This window comes from Pteropus vampyrus, unplaced genomic scaffold (genome assembly GCF_000151845.1).
Source record: "Pteropus vampyrus isolate Shadow unplaced genomic scaffold, Pvam_2.0 Scaffold1, whole genome shotgun sequence".
NCBI classification, from domain to species: domain Eukaryota; kingdom Metazoa; phylum Chordata; class Mammalia; order Chiroptera; family Pteropodidae; genus Pteropus; species Pteropus vampyrus.
The window spans coordinates 511,136-528,797 of record NW_011888782.1 but is presented as its reverse complement, the minus strand read 5'-3'; the positions used below and the strand labels follow the sequence as shown (position 1 = coordinate 528,797).

At 38.3% G+C, this 17,662-nt stretch overlaps 2 protein-coding genes and 1 long non-coding RNA gene across 4 annotated transcripts in view; 2 read left to right on the top strand and 1 right to left on the bottom strand.

Annotated features, from left to right (window-relative positions):
- LOC105288464 (serotransferrin-like) overlaps positions 1–1,191 on the top strand; it is an 18,853-nt gene extending 17,662 nt beyond the window's left edge. Inside the window, exon 14 of the mRNA XM_023528953.1 lies at positions 1,005–1,191. Within this exon, the coding sequence (XP_023384721.1) occupies positions 1,005–1,039 (35 nt within the window). The 3' untranslated portion in view covers positions 1,040–1,191. The remainder of the gene's footprint in view (positions 1–1,004) is intronic.
- LOC111738102 overlaps positions 1–5,617 on the bottom strand; it is an 11,065-nt gene extending 5,448 nt beyond the window's left edge. The window contains exons 1-3 of one of the 2 annotated variants that reach the window (XR_002779696.1): positions 5,445–5,617; positions 984–1,153; positions 264–748 (exon numbers count right to left, since the gene is read on the bottom strand). This is a non-coding gene — a long non-coding RNA (uncharacterized LOC111738102). Of the gene's footprint in view, positions 1–263; positions 749–983; positions 1,154–5,444 lie in introns of those variants that run through there. The other variant, XR_002779711.1, reaches the window with a different exon arrangement.
- SRPRB (SRP receptor beta subunit) lies at positions 5,618–17,662 on the top strand. The gene is made up of 7 exons (XM_011359721.2): positions 5,618–5,929; positions 6,518–6,612; positions 7,453–7,530; positions 9,942–10,024; positions 11,144–11,280; positions 12,375–12,429; positions 16,433–17,662. The coding sequence occupies exons 1-7, from the start codon at positions 5,776–5,778 to the stop codon at positions 16,644–16,646; spliced, it is 816 nt and encodes a 271-aa protein (XP_011358023.1). The 5' UTR covers positions 5,618–5,775; the 3' UTR covers positions 16,647–17,662.

Here is a 17,662-nt window from a genome sequence, read left to right as displayed (position 1 = left end):
ACATATGGCCATTTAAATTTAAATTAATTAAAATTAAACAAAATGAAACATTTAGTTCCTTAGTCACATGAGCCACAATTCAGGTGCTCAATAGATACATGTAGCTCCACACAGGTGAGCAAAGAGAGCATTTCCATCACTGCAGAAAGTTCTTTAACACAGCATTCCTCTTGAGAGCTTGAACAATGATAAGTCTGGTAACTATAAAGCTGACGTATACACTACTTATGTAGAATACCAATTTTCTAAGAAGTAAAATACCGTGAAATACACCTTTGCACTATATCCATGTTAGACATCATTTATTCACTTGAAATCCTTTGGAAAATGTCTGAGATAACATGTGGTTCTAAGGCAGCTATTCTTTAACTTTCGTGTGCATATAAGTGAGCAATGGTCCTTGAAATACTGATTCTCAGGCCCTGTGGATACTCATTCAACAGTTATGTGCCATAGTCAGGGTTCATGTATCTTAACAGCTGCCCTGAACAATTCTGATATAAGGAACACGTTTGCCCACGGCCACTGTTGTGGGCACCCAGGTTATATTTACCTAACCTATATCCTCCAAGAGGGGAGGAAGTCCGGCTCTATTGTTCTCTGCTCCATTCTTAGCCCCCAGGATGGGAACTGGCACATGCCAGGTGCTTAGGGCATCTTGCTATGGTAGTTCATCACCTGCCTAAAGAGGTCTGAGAGGACAGTCTTCCCAGGCTCCTTCCAGCCACATGGACTCAGGTGGACACACCTATAAGGCACAAAGTGGAGATGATGAAGGGTAGGGAAATCATGTTACCATCCTTGGCATGGGGCACTGCCGGGGGTAGGCACAGAAGCCATGGAGGCAAGTGCAGAATGCCACTGGGAGAATGGCTGATCCACCCATCAGAAGAGCAGAGCGACAGTCTGAATGCTTTTATAACAGGTTTAACTGTTCATTCACACAATAGAAAATAAATATAGGTAGATTTTGACTGTCTTACCTTTCTTCTCTGTCCCCACAGAACTCCTGGAAGCCTGCACCTTCCACAGAGCTTAAAATCCAAGAGGGGGGTCCACCACCAGGTGGAGATGGGAGCTCATGTGACCCACAAACTTCCCCCGGTCTCGCTGGCCTGAGTGGTTTGGCTGCCTTCATGTTCAATGTTGCCACCTGTGCAGGAAATAAAATAAAAATTATTATTGGTTTTATCTTCTAAAAACTTCATTCTTTCCAAAATGTTTGTCCTGGAAGCATTTCTTTTATACTATATGACTAAATACGTGTGAAACTGAGTCCTTCCTTCAGAGTTCAAGATTCATCTGACCTTTCCCATAGCTTTGGTTGTGGTGCCACAGCCACACCTTCTAGATACAGTCCAAACAGGAGTTCTTTCTAAAAAGGTCTGCATGGCCATTATAATAGAATCAAATGTATATGACTGTGTGTGTGTGTGTGTGTGGCTTAGGAAGGGGCAGAAAGGAGGATGCAATGTGAGTTATTGAGATGGAGTATTCAAGGGAGTACAGAAAAAGAATATAAAATATTTATATATTTAAAAAATATTTTTAATGAATCTTATCAGGTATACTTGAGGTCCTGATTCTAACTGTTAGAAAAGTGAATCACTGCAATATCTCTTGACCCCGATTCCCACAGCGGCCATTGCCCCTTCTCAGTCAAGCTCCTGAAATGTAGAGGCTCACTCTTTCCACACCTCACTTATTATTATGACTGAACATATAGAAATAAGTCTTTTGCTCCACTTACTTCCCTGCAGCTGCAGTGGCTAAGGTCACTATCTTTCTGCCAACTAAGAAAACCAAGTTTAGTCCTTTCAGTCCTGAGTCTGTTTACTGCACTTGATACAGCTGACTACTCACTCTTCCTTGGAACTCTCCCCAGCTTCTGTCACAGCCTCTCTCTGCTTTGATTCCTACCTCTCTCTGTGCATTTGTGGCCTCATTGTGGGCTCATCTTGTCAGCCCTGAAATTGTAGGGAGATCTTCCTGGGGTTCTTCTCTTCTGGCTTTCCAGTTCCTCCCTAAGCAATGTGAATGCCCCCTGCTCCCAGCGGTCCATACTCATACCTCCTCCTGTCTGTGTATCTGTACTGTGGGGTTCTCACAGCAACCAGAAGTCCAAAAAATCAAAAACAAGTGGTCATCCTGCCCCTCCCTCCCTCTCCTGTTTCCCTAACCCAACTGTTGCCTCCTCATATTTCACATCAGCTAAAGTCATGGTCTTCTACCCTCCCAGGAACCGTAAGCGAGGGGTCAAAATTTAATTTACTGTTTTCCCCCATTTCATGTCCAATGTCAGCAAGTTCTGTTGATTTGCCTTCTAAACAACTCTCCAGTTTGCCCCTTTATTTCCTAACTCCTATCACAGCTTCAATTTACACTTGGGGCAGAGCTGCAGATAGGGGGATTTCTGAACCCAACAGTCTATGTCTCTTAACTTTCTAGCATCCAAGGAAATAGGACCCTGGGTCTACTTTGCGGTCAAGACCTGATGTTGACTTTCTTATACACAGCCCTACTTTACTTTGAGCCTATCAACACTCTGCCTTATTTAATATTCACCTAAACTCCACCTTCACTTCAAATCCTGTAACTCTTCCTTTGGGGACTGTCTTATTTCGATGAGTCAATAAACCGAATTTTGTCAACAAAGTACAGAGCACCTACCATGAGCCTGACACTGTTCTAGGGATCGCAAATACAGCAGTCCATGCTATAGTCCCTGGTATTTTTATTTATTCTTCTCTCTAGACTGCCTTCTTATATATGTACAGAAACGTTCTGAAATAATGTTCACCGGAAACTATAGGCATAAAAATTGAGGTAATTCGTAGCTTTCTTCTTTAATCTTTCATTATTGCTTGAGTTTTTAATATAAGTATGTCTCATTTTAATTCTTTTAAAAAAATCCTCTAAATATTTTTTTGCGACAGAGTTAAAGAGATAAACCAGAGTAGGGGAATCACGTGATTGGTGTCCCTGAGTCTGAGGTAGGTTCCATAGGGGAGGAGGGAAAAATGTGTCTAGTGAATGAGACGTTTTAATTAATGAAAGAGAAGGAGAAATTGTCTCACTGTGTTTGTTTCATTGTAACTCTCTATCTGCTGCTATTTGAATCAAGGAGCAAAATACTCTCAGCAAGCTGCAGTCTGTATCTGCATGTCCTTCCTCTGCATTCATCCCCACAGAGCTCCTGGAAGACTGTGGTGTCCATGAGGTGGAGCTGTGAGGACAGGAAGCATCTCAGCCTCTCCTGCTATCATTCCTTAGAATGGCAGCACCACCTTGTGTCTTGAATGTGGAAGGTGTGCACATTTCTTCTGCTTTCATAATAACCAGGAAACGAATTGGAAAAAAATATCTACAAATAGATATATAGAGAGAGACAGAGATAGATATAGATATGACTGTGTGTTGTTAAACCTTTCCTTATTCCCAAATTTCATCATGAAGGCATCACTTTTTCATTTGCTAAACTCCAGAAATTCTTACATGGTTAGGACAATTATGGTATGTGTTCTCCATGTCTGGCCCTCCCTTCTTCTCTGCACTTTTAGTTTCTAACAGAGGAATCAATGGTTATTATAAAGGAGGTGTGTGTGTGTGTGTGTGTGTGTGTGTGTGTGTGTGTGTGTGTGTGTGTGTGTGTGTTGGGTGGTGGATATAGAGCAAGGATCAGGACTGTAAGAAAGAAAAGAAATACAATGTGGTAAGATTACTGTTGTTTCTGAAAGTTTTAATTGACAATGCTAATTTGAAATAAAGTAGTTGGTTTACTCATTTCAACCTCACATTCTGAACATCTTTTCTTAATCTGGAGTCCCTATTGCCTACATTTAGCAACAAAATGCCTGAGAAATGAATTGTACTATGTTAGAGCATACAGTTAAACATAAAGAAGTTGAAGTGCCTGGCATTAATGGATAAATTACTTAACCCTGCATCGGTTTGCCCTCTGTAAAACTGGGATCATGAGTCACCGTGAAAATTAAACAGATTAATAAATTTGGGACAATATCTGACAGTAGCAGCACTCATGAATATTCGCAGTTATTCTCATTATCTATCCTCTTCACCTACTACTTTCTTGCTTCCATATACAAGTCCCACCTCCACCTTCACCCTACTGTTCCCCCTGAGCTCACTTTTCATTCAAGCCCTCATCACAGGACCCTATCTGTTTTAAGAGATGCTGCTGACCACTTCCAGAACATGTTTTACTCCTGTGTCACTGATTCTTCCTTTTTAGGCTTCTTTATGGGTTCCTTTCTCCTTCTCACTCTTCATACTTACCATGATCTTAGTGACCATTTGTTTACATATGACTCCCAAATGAAAATCTAGCACCTATTGCTGAAACTTTACATTTGTTTCTTGTATCATCTACATGATATAAGATTTTTGATTTCCCAAAGGCACCTGAAACTCAATATACATAAAAGAGAGGCAATTTTCATTCTGGCTACGTCCCCAGCTCCAAAATTTCTCCAACTGAGTCTTCCAATTCACTTTATGCACTCTGATATTCCCAGTAACCCACACCAATGGCTTCAGCATGTCTAATTAATTAATTACCACATTCTATGTACTTCCTTTCTAAACAGCTCTCAAATCTGTGCCATCCTTTCCACACCTACCTCTGTTCCTGGTTCAGACCCTGTGTATATTTTGTCAAAACACTGCAACAGCCCCCTCTTCCCAGCTAGTCACCCTGTCTACAGTCCTTTCTCCCTCAAATGATAGTTCTGCATTGACCTGCCAATCATCTATGTCACCCCCAAATGAAACTTTTTATTGCATTCTGTATAAAGTCTAGGTTCCTCAGCATAGCACACGTCCCTTCAGGTCTGATTCCTGCCAACGTCTCCTGCTTCATCTCCTGCTACTTCTGTTGAAATGACATCTGCTTAATGACAGAGACTGCAAACTGGCAGTCCCTAGGCTGGCCACTTCTGGCCTGATAAAGTGTTTTATTTGGGTCACGTATTTTTTAATGTTTTCCATTACTTGTTGGAATTTGAAAAGTGAAGAATTTCCCATAAAAATCTTGCTTTTTGGCTTCTCTTAAAAAACGGGAAGAACTGACCATCTTGGTCCCACATACCTGCCTGGCAGAGTTCTGGCTGTTCCTCTGGGCAGGAATGACAGCTGCAATTTTCAAAAGCTCCATCCCTCCTATTGATTTTCCTGGCTGCTTCCTTTAATGGAGACCTTTTAGCAGCCCTGGATTTACAGTGTATGGACATTGAATTGCTCATTTTCTTTTGTACAGAGCACTCTTTCTCCTTTAATGCCGGCAGAAGCTGTCACCCTTCATGGCTCATTTCCGGTCACTTTCCCCCAGGAGCTTTTATAGCACCATACAGCCTCTGTCACATCCCATGCCACATTATATTCAGGTGAAATGTTTGTGTAATGCTTGAATTCCTCACAAGACTCACCTCATAAAGGGAGCGATGGAAATCCTCAGTGGAGATTTCTTGAGCCACTAATTTTATTCATCCACCATTCTGTCAAAAACCATGAAGAGGGCGGAGACATTTGACTCATAGCTTAAACTTTAAGACTTAAAGGATACGTGTGTCACTAGTGAAATCAGTACGAGCAGTGTCCAAGAAAACTACATCTCCCGTCAGGACCTTCCGAATCACGGCCCTCGAACAAAAAAATCCAACTTAGAAACTACCACTCCCGTGATGCTCCGCTTCAGACGTCTGCGTAGAGCTCAGGGACACGTTGCGCTTTGCGGCGCCGGAGACCACGCATCTCAGCATGGCTTCCGTGGACTCTCGGCGAACGGGGAATGATGGCGGTGTCGGGGGTGCCTTCCAGCCCTACTTAGACTCCTTGCGGCAGGAGTTGCAGCAGAGGGATCAGACGCTGCTGTCTGTCGTGGTGGCGTTTCTCGTGGTGCTGCTGACGCTAGGTAAGGAGGCGGCGGGTGGTTATGGCGGATGCAGGGCGGGCGAGTCCGCGCTTGGACTGGAAGGATGCGGGGCGGAGAAGGCACCTGGGAGGGCGTCTAGAGAGGGAGACTCACCCCTTATGTCACCCTACCCTCTACTTGAAGCAACAGGATCCCGTGCAACCCCAAGAGTGATGTCTCGGTCTTGGGGCACGGGTTATTTTTTCTTCATCCGCCCCTGTTTTGCCTGTGCTCATTGTTTCTTCCCTTCCGTTGATTTTAATACCAAGACGCACAAGGTCTCTACTTCAGGTTTGAGCGTCTTGCGTATGGGAGCTGGGATAGAAAGTTAATAAAACAGAATTGCACTTGAGGAGTCCACAGTGAGGGTAGGGGGTGCAGACAGAAAAGTCGACAATTGGTAGAGGCTGCCACTCAGCGGGGTCCCTAACAACAATAACGATTATAATGGTGATAATAACAATAAAAAGTAGTTCCAGATGATCGAGGTGTTCTGTGGTAGACTTCTGTTAATTTCTCCACCCAACTATAACACGCATATTATTGATAATCAAGGTATAATTTGGGATATTTTTCTCTATTCCACAGTGTTCTGGAAGTTCATCCGGAGCAGAAGGAGCAGTCAAAGAGCTGTTCTTCTTGTTGGCCTTTGTGACTCCGGAAAAACATTGCTCTTTGTCAGAGTAAATGCTTTGGTTTACATCTCTCTTAAACTTGATAGAAAATTTTAGGGCATCTCATTATTCCTGTATGGTTTACTTTGGAAAAGAAGCTGATGCTGACATATTGGAGAGTTAATTTTTGACTCAGTGGGGGAGAGAGGGGCAAAAAGATTCTTGAAAACTCATAAACTGGAATTTTTTGACCATTTCTGTTTTCTTGCACTTGCCAGATACTGATATTTAGTCCTTATCCCATTTAAAGGTTTTTTTGTAACTCTCTTAATGCCTAGAATAGCTGAAGAAGTAGAAGACAATGATCTGTATATGGTGTATAATTTCTTGTATAATCTACTCTCTTGAGATCTTGTCAAAGAAATTTTTTAAAAAGGTGATTCTTTGACATACTGGGCTACTTAGGCTTCTTTTCACTAATATTTATTTTTAATCTACTTAGTATTTTTAACTGCTTTTTTGTTTGTTTGTTTGTTTTGCTTTGGAGAGTAGCAGAGGTCTTTATTATCTTCCTTTTCAGCATATAAATTATTTCCCTTCTAACATTTTTAATCATTAAAAATGTTTATTGAATGTTGGTAAATCTGGCCACTAACCATTTGAAACTATTATTTGAAAATAATAGTTTGAAACTAATTGTGAATTTTCCCCCTTCTCTTGGGAATCGGGATGAAGTTTGCAATTAGATTTTTCTAAAAGTAAAGGGAATAAAATCAGTATGGTTCTCTTCAGCTATTGTAAGCAACATTCATTTATTTGACTAGACATCTAAGAGTTAGGACAGAATTACTCTTCAGGTTTGCTATTTAGATGTTTACTCTGATCACCCCTGTATTCTTTTTTTTATAGTTGTTAACAGGCCTTTACAGAGACACTCAGACTTCCATCACTGACAGCTCTGCCGCTTACAGAGTCAACAATACCAGGGTAAGGGGTTCCTAAAACCTTGGGAGTCTGACAGCTTTACTTTACTTTGGTGTGTCAGGAAGGGACATTTCTAGGATAAATTATACTGAGGGTGTAGCTTATTTTTACGGATACATATAGCCCATGTGACAAATTCTGCTCTTGACCATCCAAGCAGCGGATTTAATCATGGCCTCTGCCTTGTAACCTCCTGTGCACTGATGTTACATCACATTGTATTAGTTTACAATTTTACCATAAGTTCTTAAGGATGAGCATTAAGTCCTTTTCTATTTATGTTTTGATATATAATACATGTATATGGGACAAAAATTTAAAAGAATATTTGTTGAAAAGTATTTTGCCTTTCCTGTCCTTACTACCCAGTCTTCTCCTAAGAGGTAATAACTTTCCATTTTCCTGGGTACCTTTCCACAGTCTATGTGTATATGAACATATCTGTATATCCTTTAGTTTTTTCTTTTTAATATTCTGTTCAGCCCATTATTTTATTTATTTATAATTTACTTCTTTAATTTAACAATATGACTGATCATTTGATTTTTGTTTTTTCTCCCTCATTTGGACCTGGTTGATTTATGAGCTGCATAGAATTCTGTCATGTGGCTGTACCATGCAATTAAGTTCTTATTTAATAAGAGCCCTGTTAATAGACATTTAGTTCGTTGTTGTAATCTTTTGCTTTTACAAATTGTCTTGCAGTGGATATCTTAAAGAGTATACATGAGTATATTTCAAAAAAATACCAATAAGGAATCATGAGAAGGACTTTTTATGTACATGTGTAGCTCCAGAAGGTCGTTAGTGACCACCAAGCCAATTATAATGCTTAATAAGTATTTAATGAGTGAGTGGAGGAAGTCTGGTGGGTGGCTGATTAGAGAGGTAGATGTAGATGTAGATATAGATGAATTAGAATGGTGATATTGAAGACCTTGTCCCCTTTTCCTTGTGTTATCCCTATTTTTCTGGTGCCTCCAGAATTAAACGTAAGCAAAGAAAGAGATCCATTTAAATGTCTTAGAGATATATTTGCTTTTTTCATTAATGGTACTCTTTCTGGTTCAGTCCTTTTAAAACTCCCAAGGATTCAGGTTTTGAAATTTTAGATTTGGGAGATCGTCAATTCTTGAGGCAGTTGTGCCAGATGTTTTAAGTGAGGTGTTCCAGGGTATGCCTTAGACCTGTACTTTCCAATAGAGTTGCTTCTGGCCACTTGTGACTACTGAGCACCTGAAATGTGACCAGTCCAAATTGAGGGTGCTATTGAGACTTGCATATTTCCACTGAGTATGTTGAATATTCCTCCCTTCTTTTTTTACTCCTCTCATCCCCCTTATGTTTTAGATCTAGTCTCTCTCTCCCAAGATAATAATGGATATAGTAATGTATCTTCTGGATTGTTTTTGTAGTGTGTAGTGCAGTGCTGATTATATTTGGTAGTGAGTCTCAACTGGAGGTCCCTAGATTGTTACCAGTATTTAAAAAAAAAAGGCCAATACACATCGTATATTTACCCATAAAAGACTGCACAGACTAAGTGACAGGAAACCATGAATTCAGGTGTAATTATATAAGATCTGTGCATAATGCTGACTCCCTCCTGCTGAATAGTGGTTAAGCCTGGCTGTGGATAAAGTAGAACATCCGAGAAATGATCCAGAGGTCTGATACATGTGCCAGGGCATCTGTGAGTCTTATCATTGAGCATAGTTACATCTACATTGAACCTGAGCTCAAAAATGAAGGCCTGGAATGAAAAGCACTTAATGAGTCTGCTCAGTAGGGGCACAACCCCTCCCTGTTTCAATGACATTATCTGGATCAAGAATTGACACAAAATATCAACAGAGTTGGAACAAATGATATGTCTAGTATATCAATACTTAAATTATGATGAAAATGTAAAAATGTTTTGTTATAAAGATTGGGGGTCCCTGTAATGGTAGCATGCTTTATGGCAAAATATAGATTCTTATATTATTTCATTTGTGAATATTCATTACTGTTATTCACATGTATTTGCTTTTATTCACACCAGTGTATTTCCCTAGCCTCAGATGGACCCCATACTACCCCAGACAGGGTCATGTTTCTCATGTACCCTAAGAACATTTATCAAAGTCGTGATTTTACATTTACATATTTACAAATTTACATTTATGTATATGTAATTTTACATTGTGTTGATTTTTCTGATTATATTATAAGCCTTGTTAGGGATAATGTCTTTTTACTTGTGATTTATAAACACAAGATATTTACTGAACACTTGATTAATTAATTATAGTGAACATTTTTTTTGATTAATTAGTTGGCTACTCATGTGATACCTGAAATCATATATGAAAGGCTTATGTTATGAACATGAATCAGGACTGAAACATTAATGTTCTTGCCGCTGTCCTTAGGGCACTAGTCTGACCTTGATTGACCTCCCTGGCCACGAGAGCTTGAGACTTCAGTTCTTAGAGCGGTTTAAGGCTTCAGCCAGGTAAGTAGGAAGTGGAATGGGCTTGTCTGAAATCTGTATATAAAGGCCACCCATGTTGTTTGCTCTGGTGGTGTTCAGAATGCAGCTTGATATCCTAGAGTGAAAAGAGCATGGACCTCCATGAACCCTGGGGTCAGCCATTTCTGAGTGGCATGCCTATGTTTGCTAGGATTTCATGAGAATTTTATGAGATAATGTTTGAAAGTGTTACTGTGTTGGTACACTTTTTTGTTTACCATCTTACCTTGCATTCTCCTAGGCATGATGTTCCTTCCACTCCTTTGTGCCTTGCACAGACTACTTTCCAGACAGTCCGTGCCCCAATTTTTAGTCTGGCTAAAATTCAGCTCAACTGTTATATCCTCCCTTAAGTCTTCTTGACTTGGTCTCATGATCTTCCTCTTTGTTCCTATGACAGTGAGTACATAGATCTGTCTTTGTATTTTATCACACAGTTTTGTTTATGGCATTTTCCTTGTCTTTGAGAGCAGGCATCATTTCCTGTTGTCTTCATAGATACAGTCATTGATACATAGTGGTACCCAGTAGTCCTTTGTTAAGTGAGCACAGTGTGTCCTCTGCATCCATAGGTTCCTCATCCTCTGGTTTAGCCAACTGTGGGTTCAGCCAACCAAAGATTGAAAATATTTGAGGGGAAAATGTTATGCTGTTGCTGATGTGTATGTGCTATGTAGTTAGACCTGTGGTGGTTGTGTCTGTACTAAACATGTACAGACTTTTTTCCTTGTCATTTTCCCCTAAACAACACATAACAACTCTTTTCATAGCATTTACATTGTATTACATATTAAAACTAATCTAGAGGTGATTTAAAATTACGGGAGGATGTGCATAGGTTATATGCAAATACTATACCATTTTATATAAGGGACTTGAACATCCGTGGAGTTTGGTATCCATTGCGGGGGGTGGAACCTGGAACCAGTCCTGCTGCAGATACAGTGCAATGACTGTTGTTGTGTGACCACATGTGCACATACCTGCATGTGAGTCTGTTATTCATTAGGATTGAATTGGACAAAATTAAGGATATAGTTTTTCAACATAATGCTGCACTATTGCATGCTCACATCCTTGTTTTTCTTTTTCCCCCTCCAGAGCTGTTGTGTTTGTTGTGGATAGTGCAGCCTTTCAGCGAGAGGTGAAAGATGTGGCCGAGTTTCTGTATCAAGTTCTCATTGACAGTATGAGTTTGAAGAACACACCGTCATTCTTAATTGCCTGCAATAAGCAAGGTGCCATCTGTTTTTTGGCTCTAATAACTGACATTTTTTTCTGAGATTGCAACTAAGAATTACTATAGTTATTACCTACAATTGTTATTATTTGGTTGAGAGGCAGTTGCTAATGAACTATAAACTGAAGGATTTTTAAGTCTTAAAGTATTTACTCCTGCATTTTCATTAGTCTTAATAGGCTGTTCTAAGGAATGACAAAGGAATCATGTTACTTTACCTAGTTAAGTTCCTCCAATTGACAGTTCGTCATATCAGGTAAACAGTTGTGGAGGAACAGATGAAGTCTCTCAAACTAGTTTACCATCTACCATATTTCATCAAAGGGAGTTTGCACTAGTTGTTTTTCTTTAGCCCAATAACCATTAAAAATGTTTAATCACACCCAACAAACCAGGCTTCAGTTTCATTACCTCTAAAATAAAATAAACTAGTTGATCTTTACAGGCCTCTTTCAGATCTAAAATTCTGATTCTCTGAAAAGCCCAACTCATTTCTCAGAAGTGATCAGGTAATAATGCTAACAACGCCTAATCAAGAATTGGTCTTTGCATCATTACCTGACCTTCTCTTTATTTCTTCTATTTAGCGTGAGGAGAAGAGGTAATATTTTTTTGGCTTCTGCTGTATATCCAGCCAGCACTTGTTTCTTACCAATGTGCACTTGATGCTGTAACATACCATCTTCGTATCAGCTGGAAATGTGCTTGGTTTACTTTTATGTGACAGGTTATTTCTGTTGGAGGGAAGGCTCTTGTTACAATCATAAAGCTGACAGGTTTTCTTTTTGTTACACTGGCTGGATTTATATATATGTTGATTTAAAAGATCTAAGGTGTGGAAAACTTTGATGATAGAGCTAGTCAATTTTAGAGTCACTAGCTTAATATATTTATAAGCATTATTGTAGGAAAACCCATACATGCAAATATAAAGCTTACTTTGATAATGAAGCCACTAGTGATAAGAAGCTCTTTAAAAAAGGGAGTGGGGGAAGAAACTTAATGGTTTAAATAGGTATTTTCCATGTGTGCAAGAAGTTTTGGGAAAAGACCCTTTCCGGTTTAAACTACAACGTCTTTATTTCTTTACAGACATTACAATGGCAAAATCAGCAAAGTTAATTCAGCAACAGCTTGAGAAGGAACTGTAAGTATGAATAAATCCTACTGGTTAATTCTGTATTGTAACACTTAGGAAATGGCTGCCTGAGGTCTTTAGTATACAATTATCACAGCCTGAGGTTAGTGTGAAATATACTTGTTAAATAACTGAAAAAAAGAATTAATGGAATTATAAAAAGCATTAATAGAATATTTATAATTTAAATTTTTATGGAAAAAAAGTCTGAGGTTATTGAGACTGTAAGCTCAATTTATTTCCCCACTGTTTGTAGCTCCTTTGTAGTAGATGTGAAAGGTCTTAGAAACTAAAAAATTTGAAAGCCATGGAAATTTTTGTTGACAGCATAAGAAAGGAACACTTTGAAAGAATATAAAAATCTACGATTCTGTTTTGTAGCTTGATTATTTTCAAACTATGTGGCAATATTATTTAGCTTGATTTTGGTGTTTAAAAATTTATAAATTGAGCTATACAGCCTTTTGAATTTTAAGGAATCTAGCAAGTCCTCGTGTTCTGCCAGTTTGTAAGCTAGCTAACAGCTCGCTTACATAGGGGATACCATCTAGCATTGTAATAAACAAGTAATGTTTTCTTACTGCTGTTGTGTAAGGAGTTTTTTATGAAAGAAAAGAATCTGATGAGGAAAACTGTATAAATTCAGCTTTTAGAACATTTTCCCCCACTACGATTTACTTACTCATTTATTCATTTAACAAGCACTCGTGCTTCATCTAGCGTGTGCCATGCTCTGCACTTGGGATGTGGCTGTAGGAAGAAGGGTGATGTAGTTCTGTACGCAGGAGCTTAAGAGTCTAGTAGAATATGTTTTGCTTCAGAGGCTGACAAACTCCTCCTTTGAGTGTGCAAGCAAAGAGTCGTTTTATATTTTTAAAGGGCAGGTAAAAAAAAAAAAGGAAAATATATGCAGATGTTATATGTCATCCACAAGCCCAAAATATTTAATTTATTGCTCTTTACAGAAAAATTTTACCAGCCCTGGTCTTTGGTCTGGCATTTTCTGTGGCATCTTTTTTTCCCCTTTTAATTGAGAATGACACATTTATTTCTACATGCTTTAAATGTTTTAATATATAAATAGAAGAGTAAAGTAAGCCATTTAATCAGATTTATCAAAGACATCATGCTTCAAATTGAACATCAAAAGAAAAATTTTAAACCCATTTAATGAAATATATAATTGGCATGTTAAAAGTTGTACATACAGCTCAATGCATTTGGGGATAATTGTACACCTATAAAACCATCACCACCATCAAGGCCATAAAAATATCCATTACTTCCAAAGTTTCCTCCTGCCCTCTTTAAATTTGTGTATGAGTGTTTTAGGAGAACACTTAACATAAGATCTACCTATTAGCAGATTTTAAGTATATAATGTATTATTGTTAGATATAGACTATGCTGTGTGATAGAGCTCTAGCACTTATTTATTTGCATAACTAAAACTTTATACCCTTTGACCATAAACTCTCCATTTCCCCCTCCCTGCTGTCCTTGGTAACTACCAGGCTATTCTTTGATTTTATGTGTTTGACTCTTTTAGATTGCATATATAAGTTTGATCATATAGTATTTATCTTACTGTGTCCATGTCTTTTATTTCCGTTAGCATAATGTCCTCTAGGTCAAGGGTCCCCTGGGCCACAGATCGGTACTGGTGCGTGGCCTGTTAGGAACTGGGCTGCCCAGCAGGAAGTGAGCGGTGGGCAAGCGAGTGAAGCTTCATTTGTATTTGCAGCTGCTCCCCAGCGCTAGCATCACCACCTCAGCTCTACCTCAAATCATTAGGCATTAGATTCTCATAGGAGAATTGGTCCCTGGTGCCAGAAAGGTTGTATATATATATAACACATATATTGAGTTTAAAGAATACTCGGTCCATCTGTGTTGCAAATGGCAGGATTTCCTTTTCCAGGGCTGAATAATATTCCGTTGTATATATGTTCTACCTTTTTCTTACCCATTTATTCTTTGATGGGCATTTAGGTTGCTTCCATATATTGGCTATTGTGAATAATGCTTCAATGAACACGGTAGTGCAGGTACCTCTTCAAAATCCTGATTTCACTTCCTTTGGATAAATATCCAAAAATGGAATTGCTGGATCATATGGTAGTAGTTCTGTTTGTAATTTTGAGTCATAGTTATTTTTAATACTTTTGTATTAAGCTTTCATGCTAGAGTTAAAAGTGATTTTAATGCATCACCATTACAGTATTAGAATATTCTGAATTTGAGTATATTCTTACTGTTATAGAGACTTTTATACTTTCATATGTTTGAATATTGTTAATTAGCATCCTTTCTTTTCACCTTGAAAAACTCCCTTTAGAATTTTTTAAGGCAGGTGTAGTGGTGCTACACCCAGGTGCTATAATCTCTAATCTAGATTCCTTAGCACTCATGAAATTATTTTCATGCATGAGTGATTATTCAAATTGATGTTTTTATAAGAGAACCTGTGCTGGAAACTCCTATTCTGCCATCTTGCTGATGTCACTCTATCAGTGGTTTCTCTCTCTTCTGAAATTACATGTTTATCATCTCTTCCCATACTCTTGATGCTCACTCTCTTGAGACTATGTATTGCTTGTCATTAGGCTAAGGAAATTGAAACAATAAGATGATTTGGTTTTTCTGAAAATTCTGTTGCAATCGTTGGAAATTATCTTTGGGGAAAAAAGCAATCATTAATTTTTTTGTTTATTTCAAGTCTTACCATGTTTAAAACATATGTTTTCCTTAGTCCACTTGCTTTTCACTGTAAAGAGACATAGAAAAACAATATGGAAGGAAATGCTGTATTGAAAGGAAGTGAAGTAAAATGTTAAAAAGTTGTAAAGGTTAGTATCAGTTAAATTAGGAGTCTAATTTTGATGTAATCCTGTGTTAGTGAGAATTAGGCCCTGTCAGCTTTGAAGCATTTCACAGTCTTCTGAATAACAAGGTTTACTATATTTACGTGGCCTTATGGCAAGAGCCGAATACATGTAACGTTTGGCTTTTTTTCAAGTTTTATTTTAAAATATATATAAAGGAATGTATATAACACATATATTGAGTTTAAAGAATACTAAAATGAATACCCATGAACCCACCACTTTGCTTACGTGCTCCTTCCCAAAAGCTTTTCCCTTTCTCCCACTAAAAGGTAATATCTTGATTTTGTATTATTTGTTTTTTAAAATACTTTGTCCGTATATATTTGTGTTTCTTTCTAAACAAGGTATCATTTCGTTTTTCTTGTGGATTCTTCACTAATTTTCATGCAATGTTACAACACCAAGAAATGCTTTATTTCGTAAGAAAACAGATTGGTAGTATGTATACCTCTGCTTCTGGATAACAGAGAAGGTGGGAGAAGTAGACATTGCTTATGCACTCTTTATTAGGGCCAGCAGGTGGCAATAGAGTGATTTAAATTGTGATGGTTTTAGTGGTTTAAGAGATTGGAGAATAGTTAATTATGCCCAAATTAGATGAGAATCTGGAATTTGTGGATTTCTCAGCTTTCTGTCCAGACAGATTCAAGATAAATATAAATACCCTGTCTATATACCTTTAACTTTCAGAAACTTGTTTTTATAATACAGCGTATATTTTATATATATATATATTTTATGTACATAAAATATACATAATATATATATATATAATATATATATAATATATATATACACACACATATATATATATATTTAAAAATAACATCATGCAGTAGATCCTAATGGAAGAGGACACTGGGCTGAAAGAAGTTGGTGTGACTTGGGCCTAGTACTGACCTGCTGTCATCTAGCCATGTAAGGTTGGGCTCCCATCTCCCCTTTCTGTCCAAGAGCATGATCTATAAATGTAAAAGATTCAACAATGGCATAATTGACAACTTTATGATTAAGTATTTAAGTGAAATTTTTAGGAAGTAATTTAATTTCCTAAAGGCCTATAATTGCGATATTAAAAAACATAACTCTTTTGCTTCCTGACTCGTTTTCTGTTTGTCTCACAGCAATACTTTACGAGTCACCCGTTCTGCTGCCCCCAGCACACTGGACAGTTCCAGCACTGCCCCTGCTCAGCTGGGAAAGAAAGGCAAAGAATTTGAATTCTCACAGTTGCCTCTCAAAGTGGAATTCCTGGAGTGTAGTGCCAAGGGTGGAAGAGGGGACACTGGCTCTGCTGACATCCAGGACTTGGAGAAATGGCTCGCTAAAATTGCCTGAGGGGCAGATCCAAAGCACAAGACACAAATGTGTGTGTGGTGATTGACAGTTTTGGAAAAGGGTGTAATTAGAAACATTTCTTTGTGTAGAAACACATTAACATTGAATTCGGCTTGAAACTTTTTTTAAAGTTCATTTCCCCTTATTTGCTTTCAGACTAGTCACTTTTATTTGATTGTGTGCCTTCCCTTTATTAAAGTGTATGTGATATCCTTTTAGTGTATGCTTGAAGTGGGGTCAAGGTCTTTGAGACCAAAACAAGTGGACCCTACATAGAGAAGATATTATCATGAGAACATGGTTATCATCTCAAAAGTTTTCTTGTCTCGTGCTTTGGTTCCTTTTTCTTGGAAAAAAATCTATGTATGGAACCAGTTGATTTCCAGTTGCCCTTGAGGTTCCTGGACAGTAAGTACATCATCTAGTCTTTTGTGAATTCTCAGATTTGTAGGGGCAATTATAATATAGTCTCCCAACACATGAAGACATAGAGAATAGCAAGGCTGTGTCGCCAGTGGGTCTGGTCTTCATCAGCTCAGTGACTTGTCCACACTCCAGCCTCATAGCACTTAAGTTTCAAAAACGTGTCATGAGCCATTGGAGTCATTCCCAGATGATAGAAATGTAAGCACTGGCTCTCCAGATGCCAAGGGTCTATCTAGTGTGTTCCAGTTTTCCCTAACTGGGGAGTACATGGAGATTTGGGAGCTGTTCTGTTTTTTTGGGTGGCCAAGGGCTCCTGAGCTATCTTCATGTGCTGTTTAATCAGCTCCTATTTTGTACTCAGCCAGAATGCTGTGGAACAAATACAAAATGAAAGAAGTTCTCTGTAGATTTTGAAAGTGCATATTCACTGATGGTTAAAAAAAAAAGTTGGCCTTTTCAAAGTGATATTCTTTGCTGTTTTCTTAAATGTATGGCTTTTTTATGGCTTTTATAAATGATTAATACATTTTTTTGGTAAACAAAACACCCTGTCTCTCTTAAAGCAATTAAATAGAATGATGTAATGAGTA

What these genes read in the sequence shown, in the direction of transcription:
- SRPRB (XM_011359721.2), top strand. Translation starts at nt 5,776, where the DNA reads ATGGCTTCCGTGGACTCTCGGCGAACGGGGAATGATGGCGGTGTCGGG. An exon ending in CGTGGTGCTGCTGACGCTAG is followed by an intron (nt 5,930 to 6,517) that starts GTAAGGAGGCGG and finishes TCTATTCCACAG; the next exon opens with TGTTCTGGAAGTTCATCCGG. An exon ending in AATTGCCTGCAATAAGCAAG is followed by an intron (nt 11,281 to 12,374) that starts GTGCCATCTGTT and finishes ATTTCTTTACAG; the next exon opens with ACATTACAATGGCAAAATCA.